The sequence below is a fragment of the Primulina eburnea genome, chromosome 10 (assembly GCF_022965805.1).
Source record: "Primulina eburnea isolate SZY01 chromosome 10, ASM2296580v1, whole genome shotgun sequence".
NCBI lineage: Eukaryota > Viridiplantae > Streptophyta > Magnoliopsida > Lamiales > Gesneriaceae > Primulina > Primulina eburnea.
Genome location: NC_133110.1, coordinates 4,162,183 through 4,186,778, shown reverse-complemented (window position 1 = coordinate 4,186,778; position 24,596 = coordinate 4,162,183). Strand labels below are relative to the sequence as shown.

The window sequence follows — 24,596 nt, the reverse complement described above, 5'->3', positions numbered from 1 at the left end:
GGTGAATTGGAGTTAGGCCCAAAAAGCTAGAACCCAGAATTTAAAAAAAAAAAAAAACCTAGAAGGTGTCAAACCCAAGGGCAAATTAGTTTTGGGGTCCGATTCAAATTGTCACCTAACCAATCAAAAAACTCTGCCAACATGTAAACAAACACCAACCACAAGGTGTCAAACCCAAGGGCAAATTAGTCAATTAAAAGTGCCTATACAAGATCATCGTAAGAAATCTACGGTGTTTGCAATCCCATCCACGGCAGAAGAAGATTTCCGACCATTTTTTGATGTTATGGTAAAAAAAACCCAATGGGTGATCAAAGAGGATGGTGTTTAATGGGCCGATTAATCGGGCCCAACCGCGTGGAGAAACGAGAAATTACCGCGTCTCTGACGCAAGGATGAAACGACGGCGTCTTCCCCGCATTCACGCAGTCTTCGCAGTATAGTTTCTCCTCGTCGTTTTCCGAGTAATCATCAATTTCTGGGAGAGGATTCATATCCAGATTCAGATTCTTGTTCGGGTTTAGGTACATACCATGACCTGAACCAAAGTTCGGCGGTTTCACTTCTCCTTTCCCCGATGCTAACTGATAAGTCTCTCTCTGAAACCTGAATCTCTGCAACTGATCATTCAAGTCCGCCAGCTCCGACTGCGGAATCTGGTCATAAAATGGTGAAGGCTGGTTCCGCTTCAACAGGATTAGACTTTTAGGCGGCGGAGGTGGTGAAGAAAACTCGATCCGATCAAGGATGAAATCGGAGAATTCAACACCGTTTGTCATTCTCTCCCTTCGGTTCCTCGACTTCCGCGACCTCTTCAAGACGACCAGGAAACGACAATCCTTCTGCCGACATATCAACCCGAAGTTTACCTTTCCGGTGATTGGGATTCTCCGGCGATACTCTGTGAATGGCAGCTCCGGAATCTTTCTCGTGTCTACGAGGTAAATAGAAATTTGATTCGGCGATATCCCGATCTTTTGGCTCATCATGAGTTGAAACGGCTTGTACTGTAAAGCAGGGTTTATTTTCACACTTCCTATGTTCATCTCCTTCTCGCCATCGAAGAACAACACCGGGAACGCCGGCTCGCCGCTGCCTTCCACCATGGCGTCGGCTTCTGCCCAATATTTTGATCAACCAGAGAAGGAGAGAGGAATGCCTTATATAGCGCGTGTCTCTAGGGGTATTATAGGAATTAAATATTGGCTACGGGGGTATCTTTGGGATAAAAAAAAGTAAAAACGCAGATGGCGTGGGGTTTACTGAGTGGTTTCAACAGCGAAATTACTTGTAGTCCAAGCAAAAGTTTCTATACAGTGAGGTTTTGTCTTTTTGGTACTAAAATCTTAGCAAACACGCTTTTGGAAAAATGTGCTTCCTCGTTGCGATTCTCTCATTATTTATGGACGATAATGCCCCTTTTTTCAACGCTTTTCACTCGGTCTCGACGACCTGCTTTTCACGATTTCTGAATATTTCCCGAAGATTTAGAATAGAATAATTTCCTAAATAAGAATTCCTTTCCTTTGTTTGAATATCTGGAAAATCAAAAATTTATGGGGTCTAGTTCAATTTTAATCTCGCCCAACTCAAATATTTTGATTGTGTAATAATTACAAAAATATAAAATATTTTAGAGTGAGTCTCATATGAGACCGTCTCACGGATCATAATCTGTGAGACGGATCAACCCTATCCATATTAACAATAAAAATTAATACTTTTTCATTGGTGACCCAAATAAGATATTCGTCTCACAAATATGATTTCGTGAGACCGTCTCACACAAATTTTTGTCAATATTTTTAAGAATTAGTAATATTATATGATTTTTATTTATTTAAAATATGAATGACTATGTGGCAGTGCTTTTAAATCTTCAATCATATATTTATCTATATATTGTATTATAATTCATATAAATTTTATTATTTCGAAATAAAAATTAATTCAAAATATTAAAATACTAACACAATATAATCAAAATTTAGACTGATACTACATTTGTATAACTAAGAAATTAAAATGAAATTGGAGAATATCCTAAAATTAAATCATCATGTAGTGTAGTATGTGTGAAATTATATTACAAATATAAATTAAATGTACAAATATGTGTTCTACGACTTAAAAATAACTTTTTGCTTTATCTAATTTAATTATATCTTATCCAATAAATTAAGTATTTTATCATGATAAAGATTTATTGGTACTAAATTGATAAATTTGACAAACATTCCTTTAAATGGGTGTCTAATTAAAAGACTTATTTCTTCATCAATAAAATTTTTTATCGAAGATCATTTTAAAGAAAAAATCATTAACAAACCGTGCATGTGTGAGAATTAGAACTGGATGTAGTGTGAGTGTGCTACTCTTACACTAACATGTCATTAACCATTTGTAATGCATATGAGCTGTTCTCGATTGAGCTTGAGTCCCCTCACGGTTATCCCATTACCCATTACTCATAGAACTTCTTCAGTCCAGGCACTGGAGCTTTTGCTTTCCCAGGATTAGAACAAAGACCTCCTGGACTTGTATAGATCTTGGCAGCAATCCTGGTACCAGTTGAACCAGGATTGCTGTCAAGATCTATATAAGTCCAGGAGGTCTTGGGTTCTAATCTTGGGAAGGCAAAAGCTCCAGTGCCTGGACTGGAGAAATTCTATGATTAATGGGATAACCGTGTGGGGACTCAAGTCCAATCGGGAACGGCCCATGTGCATTAAAAAAAAGGAATGAGGCTACTAACTTTCTTTAAACCAATCGCTTTCACATTTCCTTTTCTAATACTAAGATAAATGAGCTTCAATAATGCAAAAGTAGAATAAAAGGATTTCCATGAAACCAGTCAAAATTAGCATTTAATTTGATATTCCTACATATTATGGTTTTTTTAATCTATTCTTTTCTTGTCTTTTGTTTTGCTTTTTTTGTTTTCTTTTGGGGCAAGAACTAGTAATATACAACAAAAAAAACTGAATCTCTGCAATTATATCGTATGTTAATAAATTATAACACAGTAGTACGCATGAACCCAGTGCCAAAGTGATTCATGCACATACCATACCAAGTGCACCACTCAAACCTATGTAATCCATTGATGGTACTCCCACAGAAGGCGTCAGAGAGGGCAAATGCATTTTATTCCCATTTGTGTTCCTTTGTATGGGAGTTACGAGTCCGACACAGGGTGTAAGATGCTCAAGAACGGCCTCAGGCAATAAATCTGTATAATTATCAGTTTAATTAATAATTTTTCCTTATTTTTATCATGATATGTATTGGTTTGTTGTCCAAAAATAAAATATACGTGAACCAAATAAATCGAATGTTGGAATCTATGAAGACCATAAATTTGCTTCCCAGTGGGCACAAAATCAAGTATCAGAGAGATTTAAAAGATATTGCTATTTGCAAGGACATAAATAATCACACACACAGATATATTAAGCATTGTTTTTATGCAAACAATCATTTTTATTTGCTTTTTGATTTTCTAGTAGAGATGGAAAGCTCCTAAAACCTAGGTACGCACCCTCCTCACACTTTTCATGGATACATCTGATGTCTTTGGTTGCTTCTACTTCATTTTCCAACTCAAGAATAAGGGGCCACGTCTTCTGCAAAAGCTACAAAAAACCGCAGATAGACAGTTTGCAGCCAAGCAAGCATATACTTCGTCAACCGCCGAAAGGCCCGACAGCTGGAGCAGATTGTTGATCAACGAATGCATCCATTACAAATTATCTGGATAGTGTCAACTCCATGTTATTAAGTCATTCTTCAAGTACAAAATCAAGAATTGCTGGAACAGGAAAATGTTCTAACAGAAGAAAAGCAAACAGACAAGATTTGCACATTTAAAACGGCTTCAAAAACAAGTAAGAAAGAAACTAAAGCCATCACCTACTAAGTGAGATGAAACGTCATCCTGACCAGAGAGAATTTGACTACTGTGCTAATAGATGATTTTCATCAATCACAAATTGGGAGATTCTCTCACAAGAGAAAATTATAAAATATACGAAGCTTTACAAAAGGCGTGAAGTTTATCAAAATCTGTAAATACCTATTCTCATAACTTCACGACAAACTTGAAGATGCCTATTAAGTACCTATGCTCATAGATTAGCCGTGACACGCCTCAACGTTTGCTATGGAGCCATCTGCCAGTTTTCTCCCCATTGTTCTTCATTTCGGGTGTATGACAAACGAAACCTGACCCACATAATGGTCCGATGTAAGATTGGAAACTTGGTTGGAAGCTGACCGACTAATGAAATCTATCATTCTGCATCTTAGAAAGCAGGCTTCAAACTTCACTGTTCAGAAATGCAACAGATGTTGGGTAAAAGGTTGTGCCATTAGAGAGCCCTTTCCCCTAAAACGGTGATGTAACTAAACAGAAAAGCCAATAAACATGCCGAATTATTATTCCCACTACATGTCCTCCAAAAATGGATTCAGATATGGTCGAGAAGAGTGACAGAGGAAAGCATAAAAATGAAGAATTTCATTGCATTTTCAATGTTCCATTTCAAGTGAAATCACGACAAAAATTTTAAAATGTTTTGAAGATAGCTGAATAGAATCCCAAGGGTATGTGCCATTGAAACATTTTTCAGACTAAATGTTCAAATCCATTGCACAAGCACAGATGAGCCAGAAGAACTTACTTTAATTGAGCATGCTCCGAAGTTATGGGCATCCTTCCACATCATTGCCACTGATAGCTTTCAAACGATCATATGCACTTTGAATTTTGAATTTTTCCTCTAACATCAAGTTTGTTTTTTCCGACGACTGTAGAAAATGAATATGGCAGTGGTGATGGTGCCAAAATTACATAATACATTATTTGTGTACAACACTAGAATACAATATTATGCTTGTCATTTGATAAAAGCCCCTGAGCTGTTGACCAGCAATCATTTTAGTTTTATGTTAAAATCAAAGTTTCAAGAGGTAAAATAAAGATAATGCATACCAGTAAAGTTAGCAGATTCTGTAACATGGTCTCTATTTGCACATTGCATGACAACAGAATTTGCCTCATCTTGCCATCTTTGTACATATGACGAAGTACAGAGGTAATGGCACATACTCTAGTCGAACGATCGATGGAGGAATGAGAAGGAAGAGTACTAAACACTGAGCTAACCTCAGAAACCCAAGAAGCCATAACTTCTAGAACAAGATTTGCAAGTTTTTTACTACTATGAAACAGATAAAAGGAAGGTAACAGATAATATTGTCTTCGTTTCTCAATTATGGCAGAAGCCGCCTTCTGGTCACCATCCTCAAAAATCTGCATCAGCAAGAATGACAGTAAATTTAAAACCAAAATCTGACAATAGATAAGGCAGGTTTTTTAAGCTCAACTATGGTTAAATTTTCTTCTTTTTTTGTTTAGACGTACGAATGTGGGTTACAGTTCAGGTGCCTCGAGCCAAAATTGTTTTTATTCTTTTTGCATTTGGGGTTGATGAGTGCATATTATATACCCAATACAAAAAAGGGACAGGAATATTATAGAGATCAATATATTCAGATACAATCCTTCAATAAAAGTGGAACTTTCTATCCCGGTTAAGATTGAATTGAAATGAGATAGAAGTGTTATCAAGTTGTTCATAAGGTCAACAAATGACAAAATTGTGGAAACAATATGCGACAGAGTGCCAAACAACAAGAAGGTAGTCAGCTTTAATCAAATACACTAATAAATATTGAATTGTCAAATTCAAACAAAACACGATCCTAAAGGATAACCGCCGTTATTGGAACTTTTGCATTACACCTCTACTAGTCAGTTGAAAGTCGCCCGTCACCATATGTTATGTCTAAACGTCTTAGTGACCTGGCATTGGAATCTGACCAGGACTTGGTGGCATCAAGTCATCAACCAGAATGATATTGTCTTCAACATAGAACTGTTTTGGGAACTCTTACAATCTTATCTTGTTGATTAATTGAGTACTGGTAAAACATTTCATGTAAGATAGCAAGCACGCACGCACATATCAATCAAACAAATTACAGGAAAATTACTCACAAGTGAGAGATCAATTAAGTATTGCGGAAGGACATTGCTAATCTTGGTGATGCTCAGGTCAGAAAGTCTTGTCGGTTTGGAATCAAGGGAGATGAGCAACCTGAGAAAAGCGCACTTGCTGTCCATTGATATTTCACCACACTGAAGCATAGTTAATTAAGTAAAAGTTTAATGAACTGACATCGCATATCAATGATATTTAAATGACAAATCCGATGTACATCAAGAAGAGACAAGTGATTGAGATCTTTCAGAAGCAGTAAGCCATCTTATTATTATGTCCCAAAAAATCACCGACAAAAGAAGTATTTGAATTCAAGTAGATGATTATAGAACATACTATTTGATCAACGATTATCTTCTCCAGCATCTGGAAAACAAGATAATCATCACCAATATGTGCCAAATATTTGCAGACAATACTGGTTACAGAATTAAACGTCTTGCGGTTTGACTTCCCATCGTAGTTCACGCCAGGACAAATATTTTCTGCATAACAATCCAAACCATTCAGTAATAAATTGCAAGGGAAAAATCTAAAGTAACTACAACACAAAAGTAAAGTAAAAGCAATTACTTGAGTACAACAAATGAAAAAACACAATGATATACTGCAAGAAAAGGTTGGATAAATAAACTACAGGACCTAAACTATCACACAGTTTATGTATTGCCACTCAAAATAAAAGAAGTTACACATAACATGTTTTATTTGTTGAGCAAAGAGGATGTACATGACTATGGTGTGTGGTATGCGGAAATCATTGCAAAATCTTTACTGAATTGCAAGAAAGGAAGGGTAAGACTCTTTTATACAATCTAACATTACTTCTGGTGGTCAGCACAAAAGCAGTATCTGATGATGACAGCCAATGTACGTCTAATTCTACTTTCTCCAACTGAATTTATTATAAGAAACTTTTCCCACCAATATCTCCACCCCTTTCCCGTAAAGCATAGCACAGGATTACAAAGTACATTCGCTAACAACAAGCATGCATGGCCACAAACCGAGATTGAAATCAAAATTGCATATTCAAATAAGCAAAAACTTTAAAAATCAACAAAGTCGTCCAATGGAAATTATACAACCACGAGTAAGATGCAACCGAGATCAATTAAAAATTACCTGGATAAACTTGGAACCTTGAGAGTAAAGTTATATGGAAACTTGCGTATTCCGCAATCTGGATATGTCCATCTCTGAAGGCACAGTCCAGAACTTCTAAAATGCGAAAAAGTATATATGGCTCAAGATCATCATCTGAAGTAGAGTGACATGAAAATCCATGAATAAGTTTACGTTCACAAAAGTACATGCACAAAAGAGATCCAATAAATTTCAACATAGAAGATGAACATAGATCACATCAACTGTAATTTAAAGAGATTGATCCATGAAGATGGTCATAAAGAAAACACAAAAATAGCTGAATTTCGACCGCAAAAAACTATAAAGATCTTAGGCTGGCTCATTAATACTCACACAAGCAACAAGAAACTAGTGACTGCAGAAGCAGGGAGTCGATGAAAGAGAAAAACCGAAGGCAACAAATGGCAAGTTCTTGAATTTCTGCACTGAGCCTTACAAACGGGCCATAGCATATGTCTGCGAAACAAGAATCGCATTTAATATGTGGAAAATGTAAATTAAGAAGAAAAGAACAACCAACAGTCCTCACCTTTCTCAACTTGTCTGCAGTAAAAACCTCCAAGACCAAACTGAATATTGTCGATTTCCCGAGAGATAAGAGAGTTCACTGGAGCTTTTTGTCCGAGGCTAAGTTGGAGGCGCAAGACAGCCTGGAGATAACAACAATCAAACAAGGATTTTGCAATGCCAACGTATCTTCCTGGTAGGAAATTACAGACAATTTCTATATGGTGAGCACAAATTACCTTTGAGCATAATGGGTTTTTATCATCCAATAAAATTAGCAATGATGGAAGATCCCTTATCCAGGATATCAGATATTCCAACAACGTAGGATCAGTTGCATCTGGGTACACCCAGCTCTCTTCTTGCTGCACAAAAAATTTGGACCAAAAATTATAGTGAATAACAATAGGAATAGAAATCAAATTAAACAGCATGAGGTCTACCACTGTATCAGCATAGATACGGCAAAATAATTCATTCATGTGTAATAGGAATGTTGTCTATATGCGTAGCACACTACTAATTGGTCAAGGAAATATCTGGTAGAAAATAGGACACTAAATCAGACTAATGTCGAAAATAAATTTTATGGAACACAGATCATTGATAGTGTCTGCCCCCATCTCCCGATTTTCTCTCTCTTAGAAGTCAAACAATACAAGTAATATGAAACACGTTTAGTAAGCCACTAACATAATTGTTCTTACATTCTCAGTCACAAAAATATAGCAGGATTACGTATAGCAGCCCAACTTCCAGAAGATGACATTTTCAAGATTGAAAATAAGATGTGAACTTTCATCAGCATATAAGTTCAAACAGATAACACAATAACTGAAGGCAGTGTAATACATTTCCTATTCATATTATGCAAATAATACTTGGCTAATGCTTATTCATCGATATAAAGTGATATGTTAAAATTGTCGGAGGCCACAAGTAAATGACTGGTAGATACATTGCAAGCAAACATCTGATCTTGTGTCGCTTTGATCCAGGAGCATTAAAAAGTCATCAATCATCATCAATAATGTCCTTAAGTAACAACCATCCAGAAGCTTTGCATGTCAGTATCATGCATAGATATTAAAACCCAATACCAGAACACAAATGATTGTCAACTTCAGATTCAAAGGTTGAACGTTATGCTTATCCACCATGTCCTTAGTATAAGTGCAATCTAGTTATTTTTAAAATGTATACTCGGTCCATAATGCAATCTAGTTATTTTTAAAATGTATACTTGGTCCATAACTTCTGAACCTAATAACGCTGGAAGATATCTTACAAGAGCCAACATTTCTTCGATTGCAGAAAGGCAAGCTAATTTCATCGAAGACTCTGGATTGCAGTTCCGGAAAAAGGCAGTAAAAGCCTGCACCATTGATATCAATCATCCCCAGAATCCAGTTCCAAATTAATAATTACATTAATAACTAACCAGTAAGTTATAAAATACTTCCATACTAAATCAGACCTGAAGAATGCGAGATCTCCATTCACCAGAAATTCGCTTGGTTAGTTTTGGAATGTATGGTATGAGTTCAAGCAAGTGTTTCCCCTGAAGCACCTTGCCCAGTTGTATCTGCAAGTATGTGTATTAATTTGACATGCAATAGATGTTTCCCCATTTGAGAAAAAAATGTTACTTACTTACTTAAAAGAACTTCAATCAATAGGTTAAGATAATTTCTAAGGATAAAGAACAATAAATACTACTACTGGATATAAAATCATAGTCTTCCACAAAAAGAAATGGAAAAAAAAGAAAGAATATCGCAGAAAGAAGCAAACTTGTTGGTAGTAAATTATAATGCTAGATATAGGATCATAGTTTTAAGCCACAAAAAGAAACGGAAAAAAATGAAAGAATATGACACAAAGAAGCAAACAAATTTGTTGGTAATCAATGCTATTTGTCCCTTGATCAGTTGAAAAGAATCCACTGAAAATCTCAATACTATTCTATGTAAGCATTGAAAAAATGGAAGTCCCTGAACAAACCTTCGTAGGCAGTGAGCTCTCAAAAAATTCCAAAAACTTCTCCACTAAAGAAGGGGGGGAGTAGTTCCAGTCACTTAATCGCAAAAATATTTGGATAATTAACGTATTTAGCATTAAGATTCGATCATCATCCTGCAATGCAAAAAAGAAAGAAAAATGAGAGGTCTAAACTCTAAATTTCCTAAAAACAAGAGAGATCGGTGAATGAGGTCCAAAAAAAGAGTGAGAGAGAGAGAGAGGCAAGTAACATAACCATGAGCTAGATCCATAAAAAAGTAGCACATTTCGGAATAACCATTACAGTTACTATGCAGATGATTCAACAAAAGGAAACAAATAACATTGGACAGCTTCAGCAGAACATCAGGTTCGTCACAACAATTTTGAGCCCATGGACAGTTATTTGAATTGTAGATGGAGTCCAAGAAAGTGTCTTCTTAATAATGTTTGCTCAAACAAATTTTGAGGTGCCGACAAAAACTCAAGAGTCAAGTGGAACACGTTTAAAATAGACCTGGCTATTAGATCTATGCTTTGATCAACAAAATTTTTCTGCCAACAAAATAGTCGCGCAATTACATACACACCTTTCCAGATAGATGATCAACTAAGTTGAGAGGAAAAACATCCCACAACTTCTTCATCGCTCTAGGGAATAAATGTCCATCATCATGTGCTATCTTATCAGGCTTATGATAAGGTAGAAAACCATTTTGATCTGATTCACTTCCATAACCCCCACAAGTCATAAACCTGGCTATGAGATCTATGTTTTGAAGAATAAATTGCATGCAATCACATGATTGTGCATCTAACTGTGTAATGTTGTGCACCAATGGCATGAAATCCAGGAAACAAGAAACTAGGATGGGCAACAGATCCTTCAGTTTCTTGATAATGTCAGCAAGCCCTGCAAATCATGAAATGGAAGTGAAGAATGGTCAAGCTTGATGATTGCAGGTGAGTTTTAATCAGGCAATAGAGGGAAAAGGTCTCATGAATCTACACACCACACGAATGATATATAAAAAAAACAAATGTCAAACGCAATGCAATTGAAGAAGGCGAACGGGGAAGTAGTCATGCACAAAGCTTGGCACGCGACCAGCATGCGATAAAATAATGCACTATGTAGAACTGTAAAAGGTTTTCGCACTCACTGATAATCTCATGAGTAGCTTCAGACTCAAATGCATGAAAAATGTTATGAGAAGGGACATCCTGTAAAACACAAATTTAGCATTAAATACACAGCACAGACCGAGGAAGATCTTTGGACAACAGGGGACAAATACAGAACTTTGTAAAACAGATTGCTTTGAAGATAGCTTAATGCATCATGGTACCATGGAATTCATCAGCTCAGGCTAAGTAATAGACTTATTCATGAATAACAATGGTAAAATGAGAAGACAGCCCCAAAAGGTCCGGAACGAACCCACAATTTCCCTTGTATAATTCTTCGACACCTATCTAGTACACTAATGGCATTTGATGTAACTTTGTGAAGATACCCACCCCCACCCCCAAAAAAAAACTGACAAGGTCAAATATCTAGGTGCAGGTTCCACTTAAAGAAGCTCACAGCCATCCTAATACACATAAAATAATAAGAATTCATGCAAAACTGAGCATGCAGCGCCATACATTTTTTTGCCAAATAAAAAATACCAAAGAGTACATTATCAAATGACGATTGATCTCTTCCATCAGATGGCAACAGCGATAAGCAGCGAGCCAATCCAGACAGCAAGCTCTTTAACTTTCCCTTATCATCTAAAAATTGATTCTTACGTAATATATCTTCATAATTACAGAGAATCTGCAGATGGGATCAATAAAAAGGATGATAAAACATCGAGAAACAGTACGAGTACACAATATGACCAAAAGGAAGATAAATAATAGCTAAAACAGAATTGCATTGGCTGCAAGTTGTTGGGACATGAGCAAAAAAATTCATTACGTCAAGAAGGAATAATGATATTACAACACTCGAGAAGCAAAGATATAAAATTTCTCATTTCAATGACAAATATATGTGGCTACACCAGATGAATCAACCCAATCACATCACCGCTTTCTTATCTGCTATCAGAATATGCAAATAAATTCAGGCACTAGTTATATTGAGCTTCAAACTATTAAAATTTACGGAATTGGGAAGTGTTATTAACACTTTAATCAACACTCCATCTTACCTTTTTGGTCAATTGAAAATATTACGCTATATAAAATTTATTTGATTTTCAAAACCCGTAATAAAATATCTTTCGCATTAACTGTTATTAAATATATTTCAAAATTTATTCAGAACTTTTTCCTTATATATAACAATAATAATCGATTGAAACAATTTAAATTAATAGTTTGGTTTTTATGTTTTGATAAATTGAAAACTACTTTTAAAGATTTTTATATCAATGCATCTTGATTCTTATTTATCCCCCTTAAACCTATGCTAGATAAATCAAAATTTTGAAAAAAATACTTTGTTATTCATACTTTAATTTGTTGATCTAGTTATTTAGATTAATTGGATTTAACTATTTATGCAATAAACAACCGATTCTAAAAATTTAAGATTATCTTCACTATTTTTACCTTGGTAATAATTATTGACGGACTACATACTCCAATACCTTTGAATAATATTATAGTTTATCTAAATATTAGAAATTCATAAGATTTTGATAATATTTTTTAAAAAAATTATTTATTTATAAATAACAAGGTATAATTTTTTCTTCATTTTTATGTGGCATAATTAAGAAAATATTGACATTACTATTATTTCGATGTGAAATTGATAAAAAGCTATGTTATTTGGTATAATAACGTCAATTTTTTTAATAAATTCATTTAATTGGTATTAAAAAAAATTCATGTATAATTCTCATTAAAAAAATTTACCATCTTCATATTTATATTTGTAATTTGAAAATAATTGAATGGCATGTGAACACTTGTTTTGAAAAACTATTTTACTCTTAAATTAACATATTAAAGTGTATTTATCTTCTGAAAATTATAAAGGATAAGTTGTCAGTTAATTAAATTAATAAGTAAGATTGAGTGTTTTACCAATTTCGGAGTTAAATAACATCTCCCAATAGAATTATAATTTGCATCACATACAATAAAGATAAAAGCAACAAGCATCTATATATTGAAGGAGAAACTGAGCATACCTTTTCAGCATACAAGGAAAATGAAGAAGGGTAGTGCTCGACAGTGAGGTCAAAAAATTTAAAAGCCATCAATCGCACTTCAATTGCTAAATGCGTCATGGCATTAAAAATATACGGCATCATCAAGGAAACAATTGGACCTTGGTTATCCTGTAAAAGAAAAAAGAGAATCAAGTGAAAAATAATTGTAATTTTACCTTTCCACTTTAAACCAATCCAAGTTCTCCACAATGAACATTACAAAATCATTACGTATTATGAGATGCTTGCATTTGTCAATTATAAGGAGTGTATACATAACTAACAAGACTTCATTATAACAACTAAACTTCTGGATCTCGAAAGTGGGAAGAAAAGTTAAGTTTCGAACCGGTCCAATGCTAACTATGCACAAAGTGAATATTTTTTATAAATTGGCAGCAACTCCCATTATATTTCTAAGCTATTTGCATTTGAACGAGAGTTTACTTTGAGTTTTTTATGGTAAAAATGCCATATTTGAAACAATAAAATTTAGGAACTCTGGATGTAGAATCCCTTGTCCAGTATTCTAAGCTTTCAAGAATCAAATCAATATTCTAAAATAACTCTAAAAATCGACCTAACTTTTCGAAAGAGAAACATGCCTAGTCTCTATTGCTACACTGAGTCCCAAAAGTCTCAAGATGCTAAGCCTGTATCTTAAACTAGAGAAATAAAACAGGAAAGGAGACCAAGCAGGATAATTCATAAATATCTGATGACACAAAGAGGCTCCAACCTTCCTTAAAGCAAAATCTCCACCGAAATTACTAAATTTAAAGTTTTCTATCCATTAACATCTCCGGATATAAAATAAAAAATTTCAACATCCATGGTCCTACTAGTAATTAAGGATATGATTTTGAAGAAGTACATGGATTACAATTATCTGCAAAGCAAATACAACCAGGAATATAGCCAAAATTAACCAACATTTTATTAAACCTATGTTACAAGTAATACAATAGACAGATGTAAATGGCACTGAAATGGCTTGCAAAAGAAACAGATTCAAGATTCAGCATATTTAAAAGTAATAAATTGAATTTAATATTCACTCAGGAAATCTGAAAGTCACTTTAGCATTTCCAGTTACCTCTTTGCATCCAGGGAAAATTACTGACTTAAAAAGTTGATACAGGTTTTCGCGAACCAACTTATCATGATCACCAATGCGTTCCCGCATTTTCTCTATAACAGCGAGTTTGTGCAGCTTCAGCTCAGCTGGGTGTGTGAGCAAAATATTCCTTAATCCTAGTAATGCATCTAAAGAAAGGATAAACACTTCCCATTACCATTTATCGTACAACAATGAGAAGCAAGACATCATACAGGACACGACACATCCTTATCAACTACCAAAAGCACATTATTAAATCAATAGTTTACCCGATTCAATTAACCAGCTTCGCAATGTTAAAATAGCAAGAGAACGAAGAAAAACCAAAGCAATGCATCATCGCGACAACCCTGCATGAGGTCCTTCAGTCCTTTTGATCATTCAAAAAAACATCCCTCTGTTGAGACTAGAGGGCATAAACCATAAAACCCAACCTCTCTAGGAATCAAGTAAAAGGTTCAGTGAGATCAAGTCTGCTCCATTTGAAACCTAACTGCTCTATGCATGCATTCATCTATATTTATAAGACACACACACACAACACTACATATTTATGGATTATTATGTTTTTATGTAACAGTGTCATATCAACGTGCAAAAACATCCAAATCAAGTTCAAAATTTATAAGCCAATCTAATTATCTAGTTCCAAATGTTAAGGTTCCCTAAATAAATTTTAAAAAAATAACTGGTCAATATAAGTAACTGTTGCTCGATCGCACATCAAATATACAGTCAATATATAATTTCTTGATTACATCGAACGCATTTTCCTGCTACCCCACTACCTCAGCCCCCTGGGAATAGAACCACGCTAACCAAAGGATATTTTGTAAACAATGGTTGTCATCTTAGGTGGCGAACCACAATTAGTTCAGTGTTTTCACACATCATGCTTGTGTAAACAAAGTTGCCGAGTATCATCGACCAACTACATTTGACATCATTTCGATAAGCTTGGCCCAATATCTCGAGTTTTTATAGGCAGATCAATCAATAATTTATAGCTCTAACATTCTTCACCCCAATAAATTTAACAATTAATTCCACTGCATTGCTAACAAAAGTAATCACAAATTCAGACATTAAAGACCCACCTTTCCGGACTTTGGAATTGTGATGGCTTGTCTGTTGAAGGAGCTCTTTAAGTGTCAACCCCTTCTTGCTGACTGCTAAACCCGTCTTGTCCGATGCTATACTTTGCTCAGGAAGAACAATGGATTTCGATTTTATTTCAGTATTTGTAGCATTATTCGGAGGCGGCAATTTCCTACCAATTTTTCGCTTGATTTTCTGCAATAATATCATAAATATTAGAATTCAACAACCACAATGCTCCACACAGAACTTTTTTAACAAAGAACTAGAACTTCAAAAGCTAAACAAAGATTGAATATTACTTTGAAGTCCACCCCACGTTTTTGCGACTTCTTCGACTGAGATTTCGGTTTCACCATTTTTCCGAGTCGTCTTCTTCCCGACTTTTACAGAGAATGTAGGAAGGTATTCCGAATATACTGATTGAGAAAGGATTTTAGTAGGTCAAGCATGGGCTGAGTTTGATTTAAAACCCAAATAATTTTAAGCCCATTCAACTTAAATGCCTCCGAATTAAAAAGCCCACCATATAAGCGGGCCTAGAATGTGGTCCATTTTAGGCGCAGATGATTGAGTAAAAGAAGTGACCCGACCCAATAACGTAATTCACTGAATACGGTTGTCAAGGTTGTAATGGAGGGAATTTAACACAAATTTGTTTTCGGAGGTACGCGAAATTCACAACAGGTTGGGAATGTGATGAGTTTGGTCAAATTTTGACTCACCCCGGCTCACTTCAGAGGAAAAAAGAAAAAAAGTTGCATAGTATATGTACACTTTTTCTATAAAAAAATCTTGAAATCGCGTTTCTAATTAACAATTTATCAAATCATTAATTACAATTTTGCATAGAAATCTAGGGACTGTATTCCATAACATCAAGTTTTTTCGATTTGTTCGACTCTAACTATATGGATAGTGTCCCAAAACTATTAAAAAATGACACATGTAAACTCTTCATTGTATGGAGCAGACACGTGTCAACTTTTCAATGATTTGGGACATTATCCATATAGATAGGGCCGGTCGAACAGACCAGTTTCTTCGATATGCAAACTATGATGGGTCAATTCAGGTTAGCCCTTTAGTGTGCGGCTCTCCGACCGTGATTCAAAAAGATCCATGTGCACTTCAGCAGAGATGGCGTATATAATCAGCAATCGGGTCTATCCATAGAGAAGAAAGCCTGGGTTCCAACGGCGTGAATTGCATTGATTGCATCCGATTCACGCAATTCACCTAATCCATTCATAATGTATTGCATGCAAAACTCCTTTCTTGACAGCTACCCGTTCGACTATGCAATTTTAGCCGAACTTGGTTGATAGTAACGTAATTAGTCACAAGTACTTAAATGAAGACGCATAAATGAGCAATTAATGGTACATGTTAGCTTTCTCAAACATAACTCAGATATATGACATTATATCGATATTGTACCAATAATGTAAGAAAACTTTGTCATTGTATGCTAAAATGTTCGATATGAAATTTATATCACACCGAAATTTCGGTATACCATTATTTACTATAATGAAATTTTCGATACATTATCGATATAATACCATCTATCGAGTTATGTTTGAGAGAGATGACAGACACCGTTAATTATTTTACTATATGGAAATTTTTGATACATTATACGCTATTTAATTTATTTCCATAATCTCCCAGAAATATTTGATTTATTTTTTAGTATTCAAGGAGCAACTGACCACTTAAAAAAATAATAATAATGACTGTAATTTTAGTATAAAACTGCCATGTGTTTGAATAATTGAATCCAAAGACACTGGGTGGAATTCGTTGGTTGAATATTCATCAACATGGGAATATGTGATTTGTGAATGATTGAGACCCACGCCAATTTTTATATTAATGGGACACTTGGGCCTACACTCATGCATGAAAGTAACCTCTTGGACCATTATTAACAGATCTCCATTTTATTTATTTTTTTATTTTGTAATTGTTTAATTCATATTACTCTATATTGTTTTAAAAAATAACCAAAAAATTATTTCCAAGAGCCTATGTAGGAAATATTATTACAAGTTGTAGTTTCTTGATCAAGAATTACTTTGCTCCAAGTTAGTAGTGTACAAGATTTGGTAAGAGGGGAGACCATTGTAGTTTACTGAAAACGTAGTGAAATGAATCTTAAATGTGTATGGCTTCAAACATTTTGAGACAATTAACTAACATTTTCATTAAAATCAATGGAAAAATCACTTTCCTACATGTAGTACAACCCACAAAATGGAATCAAAAGCCATCCTACAACTCCAATAATCGACATAGAACATGTTATCTACATATTCGCGGAAACATCAAAACAAGTATACACATCAAGCAGAGTTGAGATTGAAAAGTCGGGAAAACTGGTCAAGATAAGACAAGGTGGCCGGGGACAGGGGGTCTTGGGGAGGGTAAGATGGCGCGATCTAATGGACTTTGCGCCAGAGAAGTGAAATAGAGGAAGGTGAGATCCGACGAATGCATTTGTTTTGAAGAGTCGAGATTTATAACTTCATGAACTTGTACGTAAAATTTAAAAAAAATCCAACACAAACAGCCATCAACCCATTGTCCCTATCGCTATCCGCTGGATCCGCCCCTCCTATGCAATTTCTACCGCCCATCGGATGAAGTGAACGACTCAGCAAATCCCGCAGGCCTCGCAGGAATGCTCCCCTTGCTATCCTCAAGGTCCATATAACTAGAAAATTTCCCTTCTGCCTCTTGCCAATCTTTTACCATTTGGTTAAGTGGAAGGCTATAATCAATACCACAATATTCTACAGTATCATATTCTATTGGCTTCCATTTCTCGACCAGTGATGCCAAGACGTTGACAGAATGTCCCATATCAGGTCGTTGGCAAGGCTCCCGTGCAGTGCAATGTCCAGCAAGATCTGACACGATTAAGATGCTATCAAGTATTTCATCTTTCAGGTCTAGTGTTTGATCTATGGCTGCCATTAACTTTTCTTTATTTGATTTGACTTGCCAGAACCATCCAACCAAGTATTGGGTTTCCTCAGGCCTTTCCTCGTCGATGGCCATCAATCCGGTTAATAGTTCCATTAACACAACACCAAAGCTGAATACATCAGCTTTAGTGGTGATTTTCCCTGTCACTGAATGAATAGGAAGAGTTACTGAGTAAATTATCATGTTTGGAGTACATGTTTAACAAATCAAACGTTGAGTTTAATAGAGAGCCCATAAAATCAGTAATAATGCTTACCGGCATATTCAGGAGCTAGGTATCCAAAAGTTCCGGCTAGCCGTGTCACCACAGATTTTTCTCCATCAGGGGCAAGTTTGACCAGTCCAAAATCTGATACTTTAGCTCGGAAATCGTCACCAAGTAAGATATTCGAAGATTTGAGGTCGCGGTGTATGAAACTTTGGTGAGCGAAAGTATGAAGGTACTCCATTCCCCGAGCTACATCCAGGGCAATATTTAGCCTTCTCTTCCAAGAGAGAGGCTCTAATTGAAATTTCTTCCAGTGAAAAAGGTGCTTGCTGAGGGCGCCTTGATGCATGTACTCGTAAACAAGAATCCTTTCGTTTCCTTGGATTGAAAATCCCAAAAGAGATACTAAATGCCGGTGACGAACTTTGGAAAGAACAGCAATTTCAGATTGAAATTCGTCTAATGCCTTGCTGCTAATCACTGCACCTTCCATCCTTTTCACAGCTATTTTAGTCCCATCGTCCAGTTCTCCCTTATAAACTACACCAAAACCACCACGACCAAGTTCATTTTCGGGAGCGAAGTTATTGGTCATGTTTCGCAGAACTTGAACTGATATGACGAGATTTCCGGCTTCCACCACATGGGATTTGCTACTATTTATGCTTGCCGAGCCACTTGTAGCTAAAGAAGACGTGCTTCTACTCGTGTTATCAGCAATGACAAATTTTACCGTGTTTTCTAAATCAGATAGGTCCCTTGGGTGAACCACAAAGGAGGAGCTTGGAGCAAGGTCCCTAGCTTTTTTGGTCTTACAAATATAAATTGACAATGGCACGACCAAGCAAACAAGAATCCCAAAACTTGCAACTGGTGCAACAATGGTGAATATCTTAGGATTCTTGGAACGTTTTCCTTCTGTATATGTTGAACTAGAAAAATTAGATATGGAACCAACTGTTGGTGAAAATGGGACAGGTGAGGGTAGTAAATTCGGAGAAACAGTGTTATTACCTTGTGAAGGTGATTCAGAATTCGAGTTTAGTAGAGAGTTTCCACTTAGGAAAAGGTTTACATTGTCACTAAACTGAGGAACAGGAGGGGAGAGGTTGTTTTCACTCAAATTCAACAAAATTAAAGATTTCAAAGCAGTCCATTTTGTCGGGATCGGACCAGATAGATTGTTAGACTGCAGTAATAAACGGGTAAGCGAATCAAGCTCTGCAAGTGAAGGGGTTAAAGTACCATAAAGATTAAAGCTTGGCAAGTTTATGGTAGTCACATGTCTATTAACATCGCAACTCACTCCTAACCAAGATGCACATGGATCATTACCAGACCACGATTTGACGAGCTTGGATGGGTAATTTACCCCATCAAGAAAATCTAAGAGCACCATAACTTCAGGTGCGCAGAGAGTTCCAGGATTTGGAAGACAAAATGGATTTGATGCATAAGTATAATTAACGGCATTGAACTTTGGTATAGGACCCATGAAGTGATTATTGTTCAAATCTAGGCGGACTAATGCCATATTTGCTAATCCGTCGGGAATTAAACCGACCAGATCATTGCTATTGAGATTAAGATCTTGCAAAGATACTAAATCACCAATATTCTCAGGAATTTTACCTGAAAATTGGTTTCCATGGAGCCAGAGACTGGTGAGTGAAACCATGCTTGAAACCACATCAATTGGACCAGTCATACCATCTGTTTGCCCATTTAACCATAGAATTGTCAAAAGAGATCCCCGAAAACTCTCCGGGATGGTACCAGAAATTCGATTCAAAGACAGTTTCAAGACCTCTAAAGACGACATATTTCCCAAGAACTCAGGTAAAGGACCAGCCAAATTGCAGTTCATAAGAGTGAGATTCTTCAACTGAGCTGAATCTTGCAAGTCAGAAGGCAAAAACCAGCCAGTGGTGGCATTCAAAGGGATGTTATCCAATGCTAAAACCTCCAAATTTACAAGCCCTTTAAAGAAATCTGACGGGATTGTGTCAAAATTATTGTAATCCAAATAAGCATATCTCAATTCAGACAACCCACTGAAAGAGGGCAAACTCCCACTAAACTGGTTCTGTTGAAGGCCTAAATTCTGCAGCATAGACAACTGGTTGAAATTTTGAGGTAAAGGGCCTTTCAAACCCAACCCTCTGACCTGAATTTGGGTAACCCTGCCACCAGAACAAAATACATGACTCCAGCTCGGAGGACCGCAAGGGTCATCGCCATTGATAGGCCAGTTCAAAAGCTCTGCATTTTCCAATCCTTTTCTGTACTCATTCAAAACAGCTAAATCATTAGGGTCCGTAATACCATAAACAAGTGAAAACACAAAGAGAAAAAGCACTGCCACGATCCTAATCTTGGCTTTAACCTCCATTACAGACACTTGAAGCAAAAGAGCTACAGTACAGGCATTGAGACTTCATGAAAAGGTTAATGGAAACATTATTCACAGTTGCTCAAGAACCTAATCCGAAATCTTGTGAGATGAAGAGTGATGGAGAAAATGAGACATGGGAAGCGAGTTTCAGATTTGAAAAATCCAAAAGCATTAGGAGGGATCATAGGAGTGAGAATGACGATGGACGCTTTGCAACGGGTGGCGTTACCAAGAATAATAGACAAAATGTATTTTAAACTAGGAATTTGGAAAGAGGGAAAATTAGTGGTCAAGGCTTGGAGAGGAAGCGAATGCCGGAGTACTGGAGTAGATCTTTGATTGGATTTGCTCAATTTGTACATGAACTTAAAAACGTAAATCAACGAAGAAAAAATATGAATGGATTTGTGTAATTACAAATATTATTGGATCAAGCATTTGGGGTACAATTTTTATTTCAAGAAATTATAAACTCATTTTATTTGTTAATTTGTTCTGAATCAGTTTTATATGGTGAAAAAATCTAGTGATTTGCTTGGAATTATTATTATTATTTAGAAAAAACAGGTTATATATGGGTATTTTCTAAACACAAAATTTGCTTCAAATCCTCTAATCCAACTTAAGTTTGCATCTGATAGAAAAATATGTGTTTGTATTCCTTGATCTACGAACAAATTCTGAATTCATCGGGCTCATATGTCTTTTCTAACATGAAAATCAGTACAAAACATTAAAAATATGATATTAATATATGATATTTGAGTACAAATTGTTTCATATTTGGTACAAAAGATGAGAATTTAAGTATAAATTCGAAAAAACTTTATCAATATCAACATTAGTACACATGCTTGAATATTCAAATATCATATATTAGTATCATATATGAAATAATTGAAATGAAAATATCATAAATTAGTACATATTTTCAATATTTTGTACTGATTTTAATCCGTGAAAACACAAATGTGTCATTAATATCAATATATGTACTCAGAAATAATATAGTAATATCATGTATGAAATAATTGGTAGTCAAATATTATATATCAGTATCGTGTTTTTAATATTTTGTATTGATTTTCATCTGACAATACAAATATGTCATTAATATCAATATTTTTTATACATCTTTGAGTACTAAAAGAATCATATATTATTATCAGTTATAAAATAATTGATACTCAAATATCATATATTAATTCTATATTTTCAATGTTTTTTTATCGATTTTCTTCCGATAAAAAGACACGTGAGCTCGGGGAGTACATAAATTTTTTTATATAGATGATGAAGTGCAAACATTTATTTTTCCCGACAAAAACTAAATATAAACGTAAGTTTGAATTTGAAGATTTAAAACAAATTAATCTATTTACTAAGTACTATAAAAGGGAATTTCGTCTTTTTATTATCATGGAACGTGACTGAGCGTGATAAACTTTATTATTAAAACCAAACTAGTAAATTGCATTTATTATCAACGACACTACTGATTGAGGGCATTTCTTGTTCACAAGGGCGACAGGGGAAAGTTCGATGTTACTTGTGGGGTATTGAATCACAGGATCTGGACCGTTGATTTGAAAAAAAAAATTAGTGGACCCCGCATATGAATTGGTGGACCTCGCATATATGTGGTTAAATTTGGACCTTTGATCTTCTCATGAAGGCAGTGCCCCATAAGATAGGGTGAAATATTCCGGCGACAGGAGAGTGATCAAATTATCTCCTTTAAATTATTGTACCATTTTAAAAATCTATTTACATTATTACTATCGATTATAATTTTTTATAAAGTGACATATGTTATATTTATATCATTAATTAAAGTTCAACATACTCTTGTAGCTAATAATTTATATGTTGGTTGAGGTTTTTTTTTCATTTCAAAAATACATTTACTCACATTTCATATTCCACATTTCACTTTTCATCTTATTTTATCTTCTAGCATTTTAACTTAAAAAAATTATGTCATTCCTTATTTTTTTCAAACCGCATTTGTGAATGCCACATTCCGGGAGTAGGTCTTCTGTGATACGAGTTAATCTGGTTCACAACTAAAGTAAAAAGTAATATACCTGGTTTATTGGTCGAATATAAAATCTATCATAAAATTAACTTGTGAAATGGTCTCATATGAATTTTGTGATAAATAATAATGTATTAAGTTGCCACAACTCGATGATAGGTATTTTGTGAAACTGGTCAATTCGGTTCACACCTATAGTGTAAAATAATATATCTAGTTTATGGTCGGATAGAACATTCGTCTCATACTCGTAAAACGGTCTCGTAGGAGTTTTTGTGGTCAATAGAAATGTATTAAGCTGGTGTATATTTTGGTGTAATTCAAGTTTAATTTAGAACTGTATTGAGATTAATCTTGTGTACTTTTCTTATCTTCAAGTTTAGCACGTAGTAGTACGTCTTTTTGGTTGGTTCTTTGGGCAATTGGGCTCGTCACGTACTAAAAGCTACCCCCCGAAAGTAAATTTGCAATTGTCGTGGAATTTTAGTAATTGCGAAAAGTAACACGTTTATTTTAAATAATTGTAATTTCGGTTGGTTTAAATAATTGAAGTTGGAATGACGTTGGGGTTTTTATTAAAAATAATTTAATTTTTAAATTTAATTTCAAAAATACTTTAAAAAAAAAAACGTTTGCAAAACTACCTCAATCAGCGCATACGAAGCGCGGACGCTGCTCACGTGGCGCAGCGTCCGTGCTTCGTCAGCGCGGACGCTGTAAACGTGGAGCAGCGTCCGTGCTTGCGACGGATTTTAGCGACAGACTATATATAGATCCCTCGCTAAAATTGAATCAGCGACGGTTCTAAACCGCCGTCGCTAAATATGAATCGGCGACGGTTTACGTTGCGACGGTGACGGATAAAACCGTCGCTAAGTTTAGAGTTCGAAATTTCTTACGTTGCCCGCTAATAATATTATTAACAGCACTGCGAAAAACCATTTTTGTTGTAGTGAAGACATTGAAAAAAAAACAGACAAAAATTAATCACGAAATAAGTTTTTTCAGGAACTTCTACTATTCAACCTGGTTTTTTCAGTGAGTCAGGGATGACTGTCTAGGCTGATATATTGAATACAAAATCTCGCGATATAACAGTAAAATCTTGTGATATAATAGTAAAATCTCGTGATATAATAATTATAAATATCGTTCTAACAATATATTGGTGGTATATTTAATATTATTCATAATAAAATAGACTATAATTTATAAGTCAGCAGGATTTTCACACTCCGTCTTTGTCGAAAATCCTGTTGCCTAAACAAACAAAAGTCAGTCATCTCTGACTCACTGAAAAACCAGGTTGAATAGTAGAAGTTAGGGGAGGGAAAAAATACCGAAATACCAAAATATCGTGTCGAAAAAAATACCGAACTTACCGAAAAATCGGGATACCAAAAATTTCGGATTTTCGTTATCGATATCGGTACGAAATATTTTTTTTCAGTATTTCGGTATATACGGAAATACCGAAAATAATTTTTTATTATTATTATTTTTTAAATTTAAGTTCGGTATACCGAAAAAATGTTTGTAGAGCGAAAAATTTTTCGGTATACCGGCATTTTTCGGTATTTTTACAAAATTTTCGGTGTCGGTACGGTACCGATATGAACTTTTTTCATACTGAAAATTCGGTATACCGCAGTATCGGTATCGGTATAGAAAAATTTTATACCGATATTTTCGGTACAGTATACGTTACCGTAGTACGGTATACCCCGTACCGTACCAACCCCTAGTAAAAGTATCTGAAAAAACTTATTTCGTGATTAAATTTTGGCTGAAGGATTGAAATATCTA

The 24,596-nt window shown here is 35.2% G+C and overlaps 2 protein-coding genes across 9 annotated transcripts; both read right to left on the bottom strand.

Moving 5' to 3' along the window:
- Window positions 1-3,326: 3,326 nt before the first annotated feature.
- LOC140842643 (uncharacterized) lies at window positions 3,327-15,588 on the bottom strand. Of its 8 annotated transcripts, none has more exons than XR_012120458.1 (20): window positions 15,458-15,588; window positions 15,155-15,350; window positions 14,034-14,203; window positions 12,917-13,066; window positions 11,407-11,547; window positions 10,886-10,946; window positions 10,313-10,635; window positions 9,726-9,857; window positions 9,199-9,306; window positions 9,010-9,096; window positions 7,961-8,086; window positions 7,744-7,864; window positions 7,548-7,670; window positions 7,191-7,325; window positions 6,402-6,550; window positions 6,062-6,202; window positions 4,994-5,314; window positions 4,683-4,809; window positions 4,076-4,328; window positions 3,327-3,753 (listed from the first exon to the last, which is right to left on the bottom strand). XR_012120458.1 is itself a non-coding variant. In XM_073210697.1 (19 exons), exons 1-18 carry the CDS (start codon window positions 15,512-15,514, stop codon window positions 4,705-4,707), a joined length of 2,646 nt encoding a protein of 881 aa, XP_073066798.1. In that variant the 5' UTR covers window positions 15,515-15,588; the 3' UTR covers window positions 3,327-3,753; window positions 4,683-4,704. The 8 variants fall into 8 exon arrangements, 5 of the variants coding, with proteins under 5 accessions (XP_073066798.1, XP_073066795.1, XP_073066794.1 ...); XR_012120459.1 differs by having other exon boundaries at window positions 4,122-4,328; XR_012120460.1 differs by having other exon boundaries at window positions 4,122-4,224.
- Window positions 15,589-17,357: 1,769 nt separating this feature from the next.
- Window positions 17,358-21,097, bottom strand: LOC140842641 (receptor protein kinase TMK1-like). The gene is made up of 2 exons (XM_073210691.1): window positions 18,406-21,097; window positions 17,358-18,295 (listed from the first exon to the last, which is right to left on the bottom strand). The coding sequence occupies exons 1-2, from the start codon at window positions 20,747-20,749 to the stop codon at window positions 17,787-17,789; spliced, it is 2,853 nt and encodes a 950-aa protein (XP_073066792.1). The 5' UTR covers window positions 20,750-21,097; the 3' UTR covers window positions 17,358-17,786.
- Between the last annotated feature and the right edge of the window lie 3,499 nt (window positions 21,098-24,596).

Bases quoted from the DNA above. Each gene is read 5' to 3' on its own strand.
- LOC140842641 (XM_073210691.1), bottom strand. From the start codon at position 20,749: ATGGAGGTTAAAGCCAAGATTAGGATCGTGGCAGTGCTTTTTCTCTTT. The intron at 18,296-18,405 runs GTAAGCATTATT...CTATTCATTCAG, and splicing joins CCTAGCTCCTGAATATGCCG to TGACAGGGAAAATCACCACT.
- LOC140842643 (XM_073210697.1), bottom strand. From the start codon at position 15,514: ATGGTGAAACCGAAATCTCAGTCGAAGAAGTCGCAAAAACGTGGGGTG. The intron at 13,067-14,033 runs GTAACTGGAAAT...TTTCTTTTACAG, and splicing joins TTTTCCCTGGATGCAAAGAG to GATAACCAAGGTCCAATTGT. The intron at 7,671-7,743 runs GTGAGGACTGTT...CTTGTTTCGCAG, and splicing joins CTGCAGACAAGTTGAGAAAG to ACATATGCTATGGCCCGTTT.